Genomic DNA, 16,339 nt, shown 5'->3' with positions numbered 1-16,339 from the left:
TTATATGTTAAATACAATGCATGCCCATCAGCCATCCGAGTGGGTTTAATGCATGCGTACTGGGCCCAGTTTTATCTACAACCTTCAAGCCTTTTAACGCTCAAAAAGCTCTTGGATACCTGTAAACTCAGCATTTATGAATACGCGCTTTTTCAACAACAACTCGCGTTGGCCTCACTATTGCGTCCAAAGCCTAGGCATCGCAGTTATGTTTTAGGAATGGTTTATGCCGGTGATGCCTTTTTCAAGGCAAAGCAATACATGCACGCACTTTCTTCTTACGTGGCTGCCTATATAATCTACAAAAATAAAAATTGGCATAAACTGAATAACTACGTCCAGTTTCAAATTGTAAAACTGGCACAATTGCTCAATAGACCTGACCTGGCTATAAAGTTTATCACGGCTTTACTAGAAAACGACTTTCAGTTGCCACATTTGCAATCCTCACATTTGCGCGAATATTTTACTGTGATGAAGGCCAATCCTCTGCCGGGGCGAATTTTGATAGCACCAATGATACAACTAACTGGAATTTTACGTCTCTACGGACGGGACGATATTACGTCTGATTTAGACAAGGAATGGCAGCATTTGGGAACGGAGCTAATGAATTTTGTGATTCCGCCCGAAAAGAGGTATTTAACCAGTAAGCATAAACGAAAAGAAAAAAACCCAGGTAATATAGGATCTGTAGGAGAAAGAATATTTGTAGAAGTCGACATAAAAAATAAATTACAGATACCGTTACAGTTAACAAATATCCGCATAGAGTACGAGGTTTTGGATGTAGATGAAAGACAGATTGAAGAAAGAAATGAAAATACAGGCTTTGATTTAGACAAGGGATTAAAAAAACAAGCAAGCTCCCAGGATTTAGAATGTGCGGAAGGATCCGTCATCAATGCTGATGAAAGAGCAAGCTTACAACAAGAAGAAGAGATAACTGGAGATATCGGCCATATCCCTTCTACGAAAGAGAGCCATGCTTATTTGGATGTTGAAGGCCGTGATGAACTATTTGGTCCTGATGAACGTCGCATTGTTCTATGTTCCTTTATTCCTAATGCGATTGGTCGATTTCTTATTACAGGAGCTCGGTTCCGACTTTGCGATGTTATGGAAACGGTCCAACACCTACCCAAACATTTAGAAATTCAAACGACACGGCCCATGCCAAGAATCAAACTTGAGCTTATTGGATGGCCAAATCAAGAAGAAGCAGTTTACGTAGGACAGATCATACCTGCTAAACTGAAAATCACTAATACTGGGCAAATACCGCTTGATAATTTGTATCTGGCTCTATCGCACATGCAATGGATGTACTCGCCGGATTTCAGCGAAAGTCAGTCCGCAGAATACCCGCGCGTCAGAGAGATAAAACTAGAAGGGTTACTTGACCCAAATTGTGCTAAAGAATTAACTCTATATTACCTTCCAAAAACCCAAGGAACATACACAGTTAAATGGCTGTTTTACTACCAGCCCAGCCGTCTCAACCAACTTGGTGAAAACTATCGGTTACAAAGAGCAGTATCTATCATAAGAGTGCTTGATTCGTTAAAAATAACTGAAACAATAAGACCAAATCCAACTTGTTTAGAAAAATATATTATGTACATAACCGTCGAAAATCTTACAAAGTCGAATTCATCGGCAACAATTGGACTAAAAGAACTGAGGATTCATTCCGATACATGGGAATTAAAGATCTTAGATGTCTATAAAAGAGAAGATGCAAGGGATGTATCTAACTGTGCGAATGAAAAGCGCCATTCCAGCGACAATTTTGAAGAGATTAAAAAAGATGGTCCACCGAACGACGAAGACGATCTTTCTTGTTTAAATCAAGCATCTGAATCTGAGGCCTCTGAGTCTTCTAAATTTACTTCTCAACCTTCTGAAAATGAACCTCTCTTCGTAAGTCAATATAATAACGTCTTTCCGTCACTTTCTCCATTTCATTCGACGACCATTGTCTTGTCTATTGAAAAAAAACAAACAAATCTAGATTCTTGGTCAACCATTTTTTTGTCGCCATTTTCAAGCCACGCACAAGAAATACTACCTAGTCATGAAAATCCAATTGCCAAGCTTTTAGATCAAAGCTTGTGTTTTCACAATAGCGACAACGTTACGTCCCAACCTTCTAGTCCAGCACTTTCCTCATACAAAACAAACACCTCGAAAAAATGCAACCAATATCTCTACTCGAACCAAATCAAAAAAGCGAGTACCTCTTCCGAATCAGCCTTTAAATCGCAGTATGTCAACCTTCGTCTACTATTTCTATGGGAACTAGACCACACAGAATTGGTGCCATCGAATAAAAATTTGATGAGAAATCTCTTACTTGGGACATGCAGCATTCAAAAAGAAAGCTGGAATTTAGACACGTTTAGAACGGACATTCAATGGATATGTCCATTGCAAGTCAAAGTAAGCTTTCCGGGCCACGTCTATCATAATTTTTCAACTGAAAATTTTGCGACAATTGAATTGAACTTTACGTTATACAACCCGAGCGACTTGATTTGCATTTCGTGGGTTTTTGATGCACTTAGGCCAGACGAAGAGGAAGGTCAAGATGAAAGTCCGATATTTGTAAAAAATATGTATATGTGGTGTGGAATAACTCATCAGGAATGCAGCAAGTTAGAGCCAGGAAAAATGATAACATTCTCTTTGAAAGCGTACTTTGTGTGCTCCGGAGTGTTCAACATGTCCAGGTGGAAAATAACGGCCTACCCGGAAGATGCTCCAACAAAAAAAATAATAATAAAAGACCAGGCCCAATATTTGATAACAATACATGACAGCGCAACACTGTGATGAAGAGATTGAGCAGTGATCTTGTCTATCGAAAAGAAAAAGTGCATGTAAAGACGACTCGAAGAATAAATGAAGGGGATTTGTAAGAGGGCCTCAAAGAATAAAGTTATCTAGACACAAAACAGGTTTTATAGCTGAAACATAGTATGAAAAACGAGAAACGTTGTCGAACGCATAGCATTAGCTTTATAGCAAGTCATCAACGATTTTCTTGGTCACAGAATGTAGCCATGCCAGATTTTTATCCAAGTTTTCAATTGCCTAAAATTTCCTACCCAGATGCTTATATTTACGACAGCACATATGCGATCACGTTTATGCATCACCATCTAAAGCGAGCAAAACTATAGATCTATATGCAAACACACATTAGACTGTCATTCATTTCTTACGACATGCCCCACGCTGTCGCACTAACTTCAACCAGATGAAGAAACTAAATGAGCTACATCATGCATTGCAATAATTGATACGCGAGGTATTATAAAAAAATGCTCGTATCAGAGAAGTTTCAGGCTGTTGGAAGCAAACCCTATGTATCTTTTAGTAAAAGGTACTTTGACAAAAGATTTTTCGGTACAAAACCTTTGATATTTCAAAGCACAAACATACCGTTGTTTTTTTTCTGAACAACATTTGTCTGGCTATCTCTTACTTTGGGCAAGAGTTGTAGTGAGTGAGGCTGATGCGCACTAACGTAGACACAGTGTTACGTCGAAACCCGTCCCCTGTTTTCAGGGTCGTGGAGTAAGTCTTCATCCGCTCGTTAGACTTATGAGTATAAATTAACTTGTTACACGAGTCAATTCGTGCCATCAGAGCACCATCGTTAATGAGCCAAGCAATTTGCTTTTCCAAATACGCTGGATCCACGCCGAATGACTGTCCCATAGTTCGTAGGTCCGCACATTCGTAAGGACTCAAATACTGCAAAAGCGCTTTAGAATAAATTTTTTTGCTCAAGGTGTGGATATGTCGATGCATGTAAAGGTCAAATCTCAAATCATTGCTTATTTGATCCAGTAGTTGTATAAATGAGTTGTATTGCAAATTGTAAAAGGATGTAAGCAGGGCGTGGATGTGAGGCAGTGACTCGAGTTGGGAGCGAAAGTTAGCATTACCAAGCAGGTCTGATATTTCTCGTCGGTCAGATTCGGCAAGCGAGAGAACACATATGTATGTGATCAAATCCTGCACGCTCAAGACATCGCTGAAAATTTGGGCGTTATAATGACTGGTGGGAATTTCTAGAAACTTGACTACCGCCAGCCTGTAATTTTTGTAGTAGAGCATTGCAAGGGCCGCCCAGCTTTTAAGTTTGGAAGCAATGTTGGGCTCTAGGCATTGCGACTGGGCCAAGTAGCCAATGCTATTAGAAACATAATCAAAATTTTGCAGTTGAATGGATATAAAGGCACATTCCAAATTCACTTCAAATAATTCCTGGGGCGTGGAACAAGATTCTCGTGCATTCGAAAATGCTTGAAGAGCGTCTGTAAAATTTCCATATTTATAATGAGCTTGTCCAAGTTTACATTGAATTTCATAGACTTTTTTTTTGTCCATCTTAGATTTGTATATAGAATTCTCATTCTCTAAATTTCCAATAATGAGACACGCCTCTTTTTCCTTCTCTAAAATCCAGTTCCCATCAAATTCCATGTCTGAAAAAAGGGGACGGTCCATCAGTTTTTTATATAAAAATACGTTTTCAGATTGCTGCAGTAGTTGTAGAGTAAACCGACGAGTGGGATCTCGAAGTGAAGGGCACGTCTCTCCGATTAAAAGGAGCCGTTCGATTTGAGTGTAACCAATGTAAGATTGAATATAGACATTGAAGTCAAAGTTTTTCGATGGTTTGACAGAGGGAAAAACATCGTTCTCATCACATAAAGACGGTACTAAAAGTAAGTTTTTGTATATTTCCTCATGTGGAAACGAGAATGCCAAGGTGTGCTCAAGCAAAGAAGATAAGTCTGATGAACAAGCAGGAGAGTCAAGAGGGGAATGATTATGCGAGAAGCCGGTCAAGTAGATTTCAGATGACAACGGATGCCCATCGACATTCATCTGAAAATAGAATGGCTGACAGAGAAGAAAAATAAAAAGAGGGAAAAAGCCATTCTAAAAATAAGGCAGGAAGTAAAAATTCGCAACAGCAAAAGAGAGCAAAAGGGTTGAAATGGATTAATTTGTCGTTTTCATATATGAAAATGTATATGAAAAGATGCAATAACGCATCTCTCATCTCGGCGTCTTTTTATATTCGCACTCTACGAACGGCCCTTTAAAACGAAAGGCATTTAAAAAAATTTCAACTAGGTCATTTAAACAGCATCCCTTCTTATTATGCGAAGTTCTTGAAGCCCCTACTGTCTTTTAACTGAGAATGCAGGACCGAAACTTTCATACAGAAAGTGACCGCTATGGAAGTTTTAATCGACGCAAGTTGGCATAAATACGAGTTTGTTAATGTGAAATGACGTATACCAAATACTCTCAATATAGAAACCATAAGTTGCTACCATCTCTCAAACGAGTCCCAAAAAACAGGTCGAGGCAAGTTTGGCGGACTGACTTGTAAGACTCCCTTTAAGTAATATCTCATACAACGAAAAATCTGCTCAAATGTTTGTTGTAGCTGAAAAGCCTTTTTGATACCGAATTGATACCGATCAGTGTACCACTTTCAGAAAAGGAAATAGCAGTTCATGTGGTCTGACAGAACAATACGTGAGTAACGGTGAGATAAAGCTTACTAGACAGACATCGAGCAGTCGGTTTAGTGTATTATCAAAATAACAAGACTTGACGTTCTGGTTTGTCGAAGTGTATCACTAAGACAGACGTCGAACTATTCTAGCACCAGCTCAATCGGGGCTATCACAGAATTTCTGGGTAAATTTAAAAGTTAAACATGTCTAAAGTGCATAAAGGCGTATGCTTTTTTTTTGTCTTCGGTGCCAATCCAGTCGCCGGCATGATTGGCCTTGCCAGTGTAGAAGTTGCTCTGTGCATACAAAACTGCCAAAATTTATGTTTGGTCTTGGTATGTGTCAAATTCTGAACCAAGTTAGACTGTTTTTGGAACCAACCTGGGCTTTTTAGCATTTATCAAAAGGATATGTACAACAAAATATTTATTATTGGCATACTAGTTTATTATCGTGGGGCGTCTGGCGCAATTGGAAGCGCATCTGCTTTGCATGCAGGAGGTATCGGGATCGAAACCCGAGTCGTCCAATATTTTTTGCTATCATCAAAAAAAATTTTTTTTGAAATAGCATATTTTTGTTCAAACATCATTTTGCGATGTATTTTGTCGTATATGATGCATGAATTGGTCTCGATTGTGCACGTTGAAACGTTTTACAATTTTTTTTTTGTCTCGAATGTATTTTGTACGATGGCGCAGCACCGAGCATTGAAAAGTACAATTTTGCATAATGGGCCCTTGAAGAGGGTCTCATTCGTAGTTGTTTTAGCGTTTAATAAATAGCACTGAGCTGGAAGAGATGAAGTGATCCGAGGCTCAAGTTCGGTCACGTGGACTGCCTTCTATCGGAAATGGGACGTGCTGCGTGAAGTTCTAGAGCTAAAACGAGTAAAGAATTTGGATAATCTCTGTGCTGTTTACGACGTGAAATTTGAAGAAAATTAACTTAAAATTAATGTATTAGTTGAAAGGCCTCCGCGTTCTCAGCGGATGAAAATTGGCTCAAAAAATGGGGACTTTCGAATCCCAGCATGTCCAGGTCAACTTCTGGCTTGTACATGCATTTTTTTTAGGGTTGCTAATGATTTGTACCGCCTTGAATTTGATACTCACGCGACAGCGCGATACGCCCCGGTTGACGCGTGGCTGGATAGCAGATAAGCGCTCTAGTGTTTGCTGTTTTCGAAGATAGTCAAGATGCAAACGGACGGCGGTTTGTTGAACCCAAACCTGCTCTGCTGACTGCAAAAACGTTGACGTTGCGATGTCGTGTTTGTTCGCGCGGTTAAAACGGTAGAGGCTGTAGTTCAGCGAGCAAATGCTTGCAAATGCGGGTAGTCAAACAAGGCGGCGTTAAGATGAGAAGCCCCTCAATGAGCACAAAGTGTCGTGAGACCGAAAAATCGCAAATCCGACTATATATCCGGTTCGTAGTCAATGCCTCTAAAAGAGTGTTTGGAGCCTGGCACCTAAAATTTTTTCATTTGGGTGTTTGCTTCGGGCGGACGAAGGTGACCGGCTTGGCGCGGTGGACAAGAACGGGCCGTCTAATAAAGTTACAACTGAATTTCGTTTTTTTGGTCAGGCCAATTTCTTCAGTAAAAAAGGAAAGGGACCAGCTCGCGCCTCGAGCGAATTCTCTGACCCGCCCGTGAAGGCGATTTGGTGGCGATGGCGCGAAGCGACGGCGGGCGAACTGCGCTATCGCGGCAATCGAGTAGCAAAACTGAATGTTGAAGAATTACTAAAAAATGTCATTTTATTTTGAATTCAGGGTTTTTGTCAAAGCGCACTGACTTGCGGCAGTAGTTGTGTCAAAATTCCTGGCTGCCTCAAACAAGGATACAAAGGTGCCCGTCCCTTATAGATGAAGGAGCCTGACTCAGCTGGGTCTTTGGAAGCCGTAAGCAGTTTGTGATCTTTTTTGCCTTCGGGAAAATTTTGGCTTTTTGGCCGGTGTCGTTCTGCGCTGCAGCGCCGAAAAGTAGGACAGACGAGTACCTGATGGGTCCTGAGTTGTCGGGCGAAGTTTTGTTGCAACGCCCGAGCGTGCCCGTGGGTGGAATCGCGGAAAAGCTCAGCAACAAGCGCAAAGTGAAAAGAATCAGAGGTTCGGAGGATGAAAAAGAAGACGACATTGAGAACCTCTTGTTTGGGGAAAAAACGGTACTGGAATTTGGAGAGGAGTGCGCGGTTTCGAGGGAAAAGGAGGAGCGGGTCCGTGGAGCTGATGGAATAACAGGTGACGTCGAGTCAGCGGAGACCGGCGTACCTGGTTTCGTGATTGGAGCCAAGAGTCGAAAGGACAATGAGGTATGAAACAAAAAGACGCTTCCTCCGCATGCGTGACGCATTCGAGTCTTTACTAAATCTTTAACGCCTCCAGGTCGATCCCAGCAAAACAGCCGCACCGAACAAAAAAGCTAAGGCCAGCGTCGAGGCCCTGGCACCGGCGTGGACCGATCAGGACGACGAGCAAGTCGACGTTATGCTTAGCAACCGTACAAGAAAGTTCCGCCGCAGCCTCGGCCAGACTCAACTGAGCCAGGCAGAGTACGAACTCGCTCTCAAGGAGCAGTTCAAAAAAATAAATGACACCGCAAATCAGTCTTGGGCCACCGTTTATGAAGAAGAAGCGGACCCAAACGAAGCGTCGTTTCTAAATACGACAGAAAAGGTGGTCTCGAAAAGAGACCCCCGCGTTATGCCGGACAAGTTTATTTACATCACTCAGTTGCAAGACGCGAACAAGGCGGGGGTCAGCAGATCTGTCGTCCGGTGCTGCCAATTTCACCCTAGGGAAAACCTTCTCCTCACCGCGGGTATGGACAAAACGCTTCGGCTCTTCGACGTTTGCGGAAAGGCGAACCACATGGTCCAGAGCATGTTCTTCGAAAACTTTCCAATCACGACAGCGGTTTTCAGTCCTCTCAAAGACGAAATTTACCTATCCGGCCTAAGAAACTGCTTCTACACCTACGAACTGCTTTCCGGGAAAGTGGACAACGTCAAAAAGGTGATCGGGTGCGAGGACGAAAAGCTGGACAAAATGCTCGTGTCGCCAGACAACGGCGTCTTGGTGTTTCTTTCCAAAGAGGGGAAAATACTGGTCGTCTCCAACAAAACGAAACAATGGGTCACGACTCTAAAAATGAATTCACACGTCAAATGCGCCTCCTTTCTTCCAGACGGCTCGGAACTGTGGACCGCCGGCTCCTCCGGGGAAGTGTACGTATGGAACATGAAAACGTACCTGTGCACAAGGCGGTTCAAAGACGACGGGCTGTCTCCCGTTACCGCCATGGAAATCTCTCCAAATGGAAAATACCTGGCAACGGGACAAGAGTCAGGGGTCGTCAATCTGTACAACATAGACGACGAAGAATTCGTCCGACACTTCACTCCTCAACCGTCCAAATCGTTCTTCAACTTGACAACGCCCGTGCAAGCGCTTCACTTCAACCACGACAGCCAACTCTTGGGCATCGCCTCCACTCTGAAAAGAAACTCCTTTCGACTAATTCACGTCCCAAGCAAAACCGTGTTCCAAAACTGGCCCGTAAAACAAACGCCCCTGTCCAGAGTGGCCTCCTTCACCTTCTCCCCAGACAGCAGTCTGCTGGCCATCGGCAACGTGCGGGGCAACGTTCGCCTGTACAAACTCCACTACTACCAAAAACGCGTGTCATCCAACTCAAAATAAAACAATTTCTAACTCTCTCTGTAAAAACGTCAACCGGTTATCTCTCTCTATTTTGACAGGTAAAGCGCATCGAAACTGCGAGCACCACGAACGCCGACAACCGCGCGCGCCCAGCCGCGCAACCGAGCGCCTACGAGGCGGCCTGAAGCACTTGGTACACGGCATCCAACTTGTGACTAGCCTGTTCTAACGCCTTGTACGTCTCGGAAAACTCAAAGTTTTCTTTCAATTTTTTCAACATCGACCTCACCTGAAGCTTCGCACCGTACGCGGAGTTCTTATCCCCGCCCTGCTCCAGCGCCTCGACGAGAAGCCTGAACCCCTCGACGACGCGCTCAGCCTTCTCCAAACTCTTTTCCCAGCCAAAGGTCTGTAAACTTCGGCACTGCTTTTGCCTAAACTCAACCACCTGTCAAACGGAAACAGTTAGCGACTCGCGACACGCAACCAAAAACAAAACCGCCCGCCACACGTGTACACTTACTTTCTCCGCATTTCCCAGAGACTGATAATACCTGGCATAAATCGACCAGAGGTCGGCGTTCGAGGTCTTGGCGGTAATCCTCCCTAGCACCGTCCGGAGCTTCGTCTGGACGACTCGAGACTCGTTCGAGTCGTCCAGATGCGCCTCAATCGCGTGGTCAACCAGCGAGCTCAACAGGTCCGCGTCCACCTTCTGATTCAGATCGAGAAGGCGATTGATGGCATAAATCGACTCCTGAACGAGACCCAGTTTGACACTCGTGGTCGCGTAATTGTCCCAAATTCTCCAATTCTCCGGGTGATGCTTCAGCGCCTCCTTGAAGGCCGAATGCGCGGCGTCCAACTTGCCGGACTTGAAGCAAGACGCCGCCAGATTACTCCACGCTTCTCCGTCGTCCGGACGTAGGGACGTTACCCACGAAAACGCCTGGTGCGCCAAGTTCCAATTCGCAATTTGAAGGGCGCAACAGCCCATTCTAAACCAGCAGTCAGCGTGCTGCGGGTTGATTTTCAAAGCCACCTGAAAATGAGTAATCGCGCCTTCGTAGTCCCTCTGGTTCATGCACAGCCTTCCAAGCTCACGCTTAGCGCGAGTGTACCTGTTGTTGGAAACCTCCCAACACCGGCAGTAAAGAGCAACTTTGTCTTTCAAAACGCTTTCTACGTCTCCCAAAAAGCACAGCAACTCAGGAGTTTCGCCCTCGGCTTCTATCAGACGACTTATGAGCTCTCTGGCCTTCTCGTCCTCGTTGCAGTATTGCATGCACTCTATCACCTCACTCCACATCTCCAATTCTTCAAAGAGTTGTTTGGCACTCTTTATGACGCCTAGGTTCAAATAGACGGCGGCAATCTCTTTCTTAAGTTGGAACAGAGGCGGAAAGCACAGTTGGAAAAGATACCTGCAACGAACCGCAGCCGGGTAGTCCTTGGCCGCGTCCCCATCTCTGAACTGGTCAACCAGCACTTGCATCTGCAAGGCAGCGCGATCCATATATTTTTTGTTTTTGACCTCCAAGCGAGCTTTGAACAGAAGCGCCGTCGAATGAACCAGCCAATTCTTCGGGTGCATCACAACCCTGTCAACGTAAGCTTGCATCTGCTCCCAAGTAAGGCCATGAGGGGGGCTTTCGCTCTTTATGCCCAGACAGAGACACATAATGATGCACTGATCAATCGTACTCAATTCACCTCTTATCAACTCAGAGCAAGTTTCCTCTGAAACGGAAAGCGCCTTGAGCCGAATGTCTTCACTGGATTCGGACAAGACATCCGCAAACAGCGGCGCAACCAATGCCGACTCAGAGTCCAGAGGGCGATCTCGATCGGGCTTGTGCGCAGCCCCATTAAGGGACTTGGCCAGCAAAACGAGCTGCGGCGTATCAAACGTTTGGTACTTGGTCCTTCTCCCCATAACGCCCGACAAGTTACATTGAAGACCCGTAGACTGCATGGCCTTGAGCGCGTATTCAACGGCGGGTCTAAAGTCTTGATATTGGTGGCACATAGCAGCCTGCTCGAGGAAAATTTCAGGAGAATCCCCATAAATACTGGCCGACTTCGAATATCCAAAGACTTGCAACGCCCTCAACTTGTCAGAAGGTCCCGTGAGAATTTCTTGGATTTTTAGAGCGCACCTGGCAGACCACCAAAAACGGCTTTCGCAAAAATCGATATTCGATATATTCGCAATAAGAACCGCTTTGGCCATTACCAGATAATGCGGAAACACGGTTTTTTTATACACGGTTTCCCCATTAAATTCCAGCTCATCGAGTATCTGCTCTCTCGTCACAAACGGTATCTGAAATACGAATTACGTTTTCGAAAAATTCAAGGTAAGTCAGACTGTCATACAGGCGCCGCAGATATCATCCTCCTCAATGTAATTAGAAAAAAAAAAAAGATCTCGTACAATGTTTTCAGTCTTTCTGTCACAGTCGATCGGTGGCCCCGTCCAATTCGACTGAACGAACACCATAAGGGCCGCAACGCCCGCAAGCAAAATAGACAAGTGAGACTCGACATTTCTATTCTCCAAAAGAAAACCTCCGATCAACTTTTCCAGCGTTTGAACCGCAACTTTTCCAAACGAGGAAACTGCACCAATCGCTCTAAGCTCTTCAAAGATCCTTGACTCCGGTGAACCTGGAATAAACACAGAAGACAAAAAATTGCCATGGCAAATCTCCTTGGCTCTTCTCCATAATAGGGGACTAGATGCTTTTAGCACAGACGAGCAGGACGACTCTAAAAAAACGCCGGAACGATTCGTAAGTGTTCGACACTTGGACAGACAGGAAAAAAGGGACTGAAATGCGAACCAGCACCGAAAAAAGAGTCATCGAACAACAAGACCGCCTTCTCTAAAGGAGAATAAGCCTCCTAAAAAAAGCACAATAACTTCGGTTACCAAGGCCAGATCGGAGGAAACGTTCGAGACAACAGATGAGAAGATAAATCGATTCGGTCAATTGTAGAGTGGCATACACATTTTATTATCTTCATTTACTCGGCACTAAATGATGAATGAAATTTTTTGAAAAAAAGAGCAGCCCGAAATACTTTTCATCTACACAAAACGTCTATATAGGTTTAATAACTATTTATTACAAGATCCTTCAATTGAAATACGTGCGTAACTTCTAAAAATTGGATAATTATAATTTATTTTCCTATGCTATTCAAATTTTAAGAACCAAACTGATGCATCAAATCTTATAATTATTTTTTACATGGACTATTGCTTGCCACACATCCTCATTATAACGCTCCTTTGCACACCCTTCGTATTATCCGAATCAAAACATTCAGTCTATTCAAAAATCCAAAACACATACTTGCAATTGATAAATGGCATTCATTTTCAGAATAATTCAATTGTCCAAATAATCGTTTCTGTGCGTTTTTATCATCAGGCAAAATACCAAAACGCTTGTCCAATAATCAATGACTCATCCTTAAACAAACCAGTTTTATTACCCAAGAAGCAGCATACTTATTTGCAAGGATACTCTAGAAGTACGACAGGGCGCTGCCGAGCAGTTGAAAAAAATACAGCGAACATTCATTATTCTAAACTGAAAATTTATAACTTTTGTTTGCTACATATTTAAGATAAATAATTTCGCAGGTCCTACGGCTTACGAACATGGAAATCACTGTGATAAGTTTTCCGTCACCTCGAAGGATACTGATATTGCCATCTCGATTGAAAACTATGTCAATAATCAGAAAATTTTTTATTTCAATCCGTATCCCCTTATAGATAAGGACTTAGAGGTACAACTTGGACTTTGAAAAGCAAATTTGAACCTAAAAAGGCAATACCTTACTATCTTATATAGGTTTACGTAGAAATTAATAGCTCCGATGATGATCAGCAGTTCAAAAGAAACATTCCTGCTCTATCTTTGCTTACACTCTGCACTGGATTTTTATTTTTCATCACCGCAGTATGGATATTCCAGATGATCCGATTCATCTCAGGAGCATATAAATTCCATTACACTTTGTGTATCTCCCTGATACTCAAAACCCTCTTCCTCTTACTCTCGACTACAATAGGCTGGAGCAGTATGGAATTAAGTGGCCCAATATTAGAGATTTACAAAATGTTTTATGTTATATCAAAAACTCTAGTGTACGCAACTATATTTATCATACTATGCGGCAATATTTGTAGGAATTGGACTGAAAATTTAAAAATTGAGATAGTACTCCTCTTGGCAAATACTTTCACTATCTTGACGTTGTATCTATCCGTCTATAGCTATTTCATGATCCCTTTCCTCTTATTTTTAGTTCTGCATATAGTGGTATACCAACGCGCAGAAAGAGTACACAAAGAATTTTTGGCAGAAGAATTGAACCTTGGTGAAACGCCATATTCGCAAAAAATGGTTTATTGCTTCAAAATTACCAAATTTACTATTTTGCTATACTGGATTGTACTGATACCATGTGTCCTCTTATTGGTAAGTCTGCATCAAATATTTACGCAGATTTTAATAGATGAAATATTTGATTTGATAATATTGATCTCATTTGCGTGGAAATTGATACCTGCTGAAGACACCTCAAGCAGTGAAATTGAGAAGACCGTATTTTTGATCGAACTAGCAGATGAATGTAACAATAGTTGAAGTTGTGATCTAAGCTAAAAAAAGTAAATGCTCTTTTTTGAAAGAATACAATAAAAATTGCATTTATCCTGAATAATCAGTTTGATTAAAACGGTTGATGGAAGATTTTGAGTTACGCAGCTTATCAAAAAAGCGGTTTATAACTGAACGTTTAAAAAAATAAAAATAGATAGCCCTAGTTTTATAGCTACAACATAATTCAGCATTATTGAACATCTGGTGTTTTGGATCAGGCAAACACCAGATTAAAATGCGCAAATGAATGGAAAAGAATCAAATCAATGACCAAATACTTTGACAGTTATAATTGTGTTTTTTTTTGACACCTAAAAATAACATAACTATAGAATTTCGTTTCAAGAAAATAGAGGCATTGAGAAAGAACGAAGGGATTATCAGGTTAGTTAATGAATACCAGAATTTGAGATGTTAATTTTTTTTGCCACCGAGAAGTCCAGATGACATATGTCACAAAGACGACACGCGCGGATAAAAAAAATACAGAAAAGAAAGATAACATGTCAATTTATCAGTTTAACTCTGCTTGAATAGTGTTAAGTTGACTAAATACTCATCATGTCTTCATCTCCTGTTGGTGTTAGTATTTTGCCTGCACCCACTCCCGATTCAGCTTCAATCCTTACCTTTGAGGCGCTCGAGTTTTTGGCGCATCTTCACCGAACGTTTAATAAAACTCGTGAAGAGCTTTTATTCAAGCGTACTGTGAGAGCAGGAAACATAGCCAATAATGAAATGCCAACCTTTCTGTCGAGTACTGCATCCGTCAGGAATGGAACGTGGAAAGTTGCAGAAACGCCTAAAGTTTTAGAAAAACGTCATGTGGAAATTACAGGACCGACTTCTCCAAGCAAAATGGTACGTCAATGAGACGCGAAAAGCGCAAAGAAATATGTGTAAAGAATTCAATTTTCGGTAGATATAAAAGCTGACATAGGTGGCGAAATATGTGTTTAGGCGATCAATGCGCTGAATAGTGGAGCCGACGTATGGATGGCCGACTTTGAAGACGCCCTTTCCCCTCTGTGGTCTCGAATTATCGATGGGCACGTAAACATGAAAGCTGCCGTACATGGAACACTACACTTCACGTCTCCAGAAGGTAAAGAGTACAAAGTCAATCCGAATAGCAAGACTGTTCCTCTATCTGTCTCGCGTGTGTGGCATTTACTAGAAAAACATGTGTGGGTCGATGGGCAGCCCATAAGCGCCTCCATCTTTGATTTTGGGATGTACTTCTTCCACAACGCGCATACTCTTATAGCAAAAGGCTTAGGCCCTTACTTTTACCTACCGAAAATGGAATCTCACTTGGAAGCTCGTCTTTGGAACGCCATATTTTCAGAAGCACAGGATCGCCTGCATATTCCCAGAGGGACGATTCGCGCAACTGTGCTAATTGAAACCATTTTAGCTGCCTTTGAAATGGATGAAATACTATATGAACTGAGAGATCATTCTGCTGGTCTTAATGCTGGCCGCTGGGATTACATCTTTTCGATTATTAAAAAGTTTTGTAACTCGCCAAAGTCTGTCTTGCCGGATCGAGCTGACGTCACCATGAGAACACCTTTTATGCAGGCCTATGCGCAGCTCCTTGTCAAGACATGCCATAGGCGTGGTGCACATGCGATCGGGGGAATGGCGGCCTTTATTCCTACATCTGATCCTAAGGTAAACGAATCTGCTTTCCAGAAAGTCAGAGAGGACAAGCTGTTGGAATTAGAAAATGGGTATGATGGTACCTGGGTGGCGCATCCAGGGTTGGTTAAGCTCGTCGCAGATCTCTTCCACGAGAGGCTTAATGGTAAAATGCACCAAAAAGATCAGCTGAAGGAGCAAATACACATTTCGCCGGGCCAGCTGATCGATTTTACTGTCCCTGGATTTAGGGTAACGGAAGCGGGTCTCCGTACCAACATTCGAGCAGCCGTTCTGTATCTCTCATCCTGGCTTTCTGGGAACGGAGCCGTGGCCATTAACAACTTGATGGAAGATGCTGCGACAGCTGAAATATCTCGAGCACAGATCTGGCAGTGGATTAGAAACAAGACAAGACTTGAAGATGGAAGAGTGGTTACGAAAGAGCTGTATATGAAAATGCGCGACGAGGAACAACTAATGGACAAGCAGGCCGTTGAATTGGTTAACAATCTTGTATTGAGAGACGATTTTATCGACTTTCTAACTTTGCTTGGGTATGAGTCTTTATTTCTTACCGCACCGTCAAAGCTGTGAGGCAAGCAGTTGACGGGGAGGTAGTTTATGCCTCGTTAAATTCTTATTAACACAGAATTTTTCTATAATAAATAATTCTGTTTGAAATTTGGGTTTAGAAGTTTGTCCTCTGTTGTGAGTTCAAAACACTGAGATGAATTGTCAGATTTCGACCTGGTGTGGTCATAATATTGAGGTGAACCCGCCAGCAGAAAATAGCTA

At 42.6% G+C, this 16,339-nt stretch overlaps 4 protein-coding genes across 5 annotated transcripts; 2 read left to right on the top strand and 2 right to left on the bottom strand.

Moving 5' to 3' along the window:
* Nucleotides 1-3,486: 3,486 nt before the first annotated feature.
* On the bottom strand, nucleotides 3,487-4,905 carry LOC126318369 (COP9 signalosome complex subunit 1-like). The gene has a single exon (XM_049993358.1). The coding sequence runs from the start codon at nucleotides 4,903-4,905 to the stop codon at nucleotides 3,487-3,489; it is 1,419 nt and encodes a 472-aa protein (XP_049849315.1).
* Nucleotides 4,906-7,033: 2,128 nt separating this feature from the next.
* On the top strand, nucleotides 7,034-9,281 carry LOC126318307 (uncharacterized). Its single transcript, XM_049993302.1, has 2 exons — nucleotides 7,034-7,864; nucleotides 7,938-9,281. The coding sequence occupies exons 1-2, from the start codon at nucleotides 7,556-7,558 to the stop codon at nucleotides 9,252-9,254; spliced, it is 1,626 nt and encodes a 541-aa protein (XP_049849259.1). The 5' UTR covers nucleotides 7,034-7,555; the 3' UTR covers nucleotides 9,255-9,281.
* On the bottom strand, nucleotides 8,208-12,442 carry LOC126318306 (tetratricopeptide repeat protein 27 homolog). Its single transcript, XM_049993301.1, has 5 exons — nucleotides 12,228-12,442; nucleotides 12,062-12,122; nucleotides 11,653-11,987; nucleotides 9,739-11,541; nucleotides 8,208-9,663 (listed from the first exon to the last, which is right to left on the bottom strand). The coding sequence occupies exons 1-5, from the start codon at nucleotides 12,243-12,245 to the stop codon at nucleotides 9,385-9,387; spliced, it is 2,496 nt and encodes an 831-aa protein (XP_049849258.1). The 5' UTR covers nucleotides 12,246-12,442; the 3' UTR covers nucleotides 8,208-9,384.
* Nucleotides 11,664-16,238, top strand: LOC126318308 (malate synthase-like). 2 transcript variants are annotated; one of them, XM_049993303.1, is made up of 6 exons: nucleotides 11,664-12,371; nucleotides 12,552-12,637; nucleotides 12,711-12,758; nucleotides 12,855-13,019; nucleotides 13,085-14,758; nucleotides 14,858-16,238. In XM_049993303.1, the coding sequence occupies exons 5-6, from the start codon at nucleotides 14,459-14,461 to the stop codon at nucleotides 16,136-16,138; spliced, it is 1,581 nt and encodes a 526-aa protein (XP_049849260.1). In that variant the 5' UTR covers nucleotides 11,664-12,371; nucleotides 12,552-12,637; nucleotides 12,711-12,758; nucleotides 12,855-13,019; nucleotides 13,085-14,458; the 3' UTR covers nucleotides 16,139-16,238. The 2 variants fall into 2 exon arrangements, with proteins under 2 accessions (XP_049849260.1, XP_049849261.1); XM_049993304.1 differs by lacking the exon at nucleotides 11,664-12,371 and having other exon boundaries at nucleotides 12,489-12,637; nucleotides 13,085-13,380; nucleotides 13,542-14,758.
* The last annotated feature ends 101 nt before the right edge of the window (nucleotides 16,239-16,339 follow it).

This window comes from Schistocerca gregaria, unplaced genomic scaffold (assembly GCF_023897955.1).
Source record: "Schistocerca gregaria isolate iqSchGreg1 unplaced genomic scaffold, iqSchGreg1.2 ptg000665l, whole genome shotgun sequence".
Classification (NCBI taxonomy): domain Eukaryota; kingdom Metazoa; phylum Arthropoda; class Insecta; order Orthoptera; family Acrididae; genus Schistocerca; species Schistocerca gregaria.
Note: the sequence above shows the minus strand (reverse complement) of the source record. Positions and strands in the feature narration are given on the sequence as shown.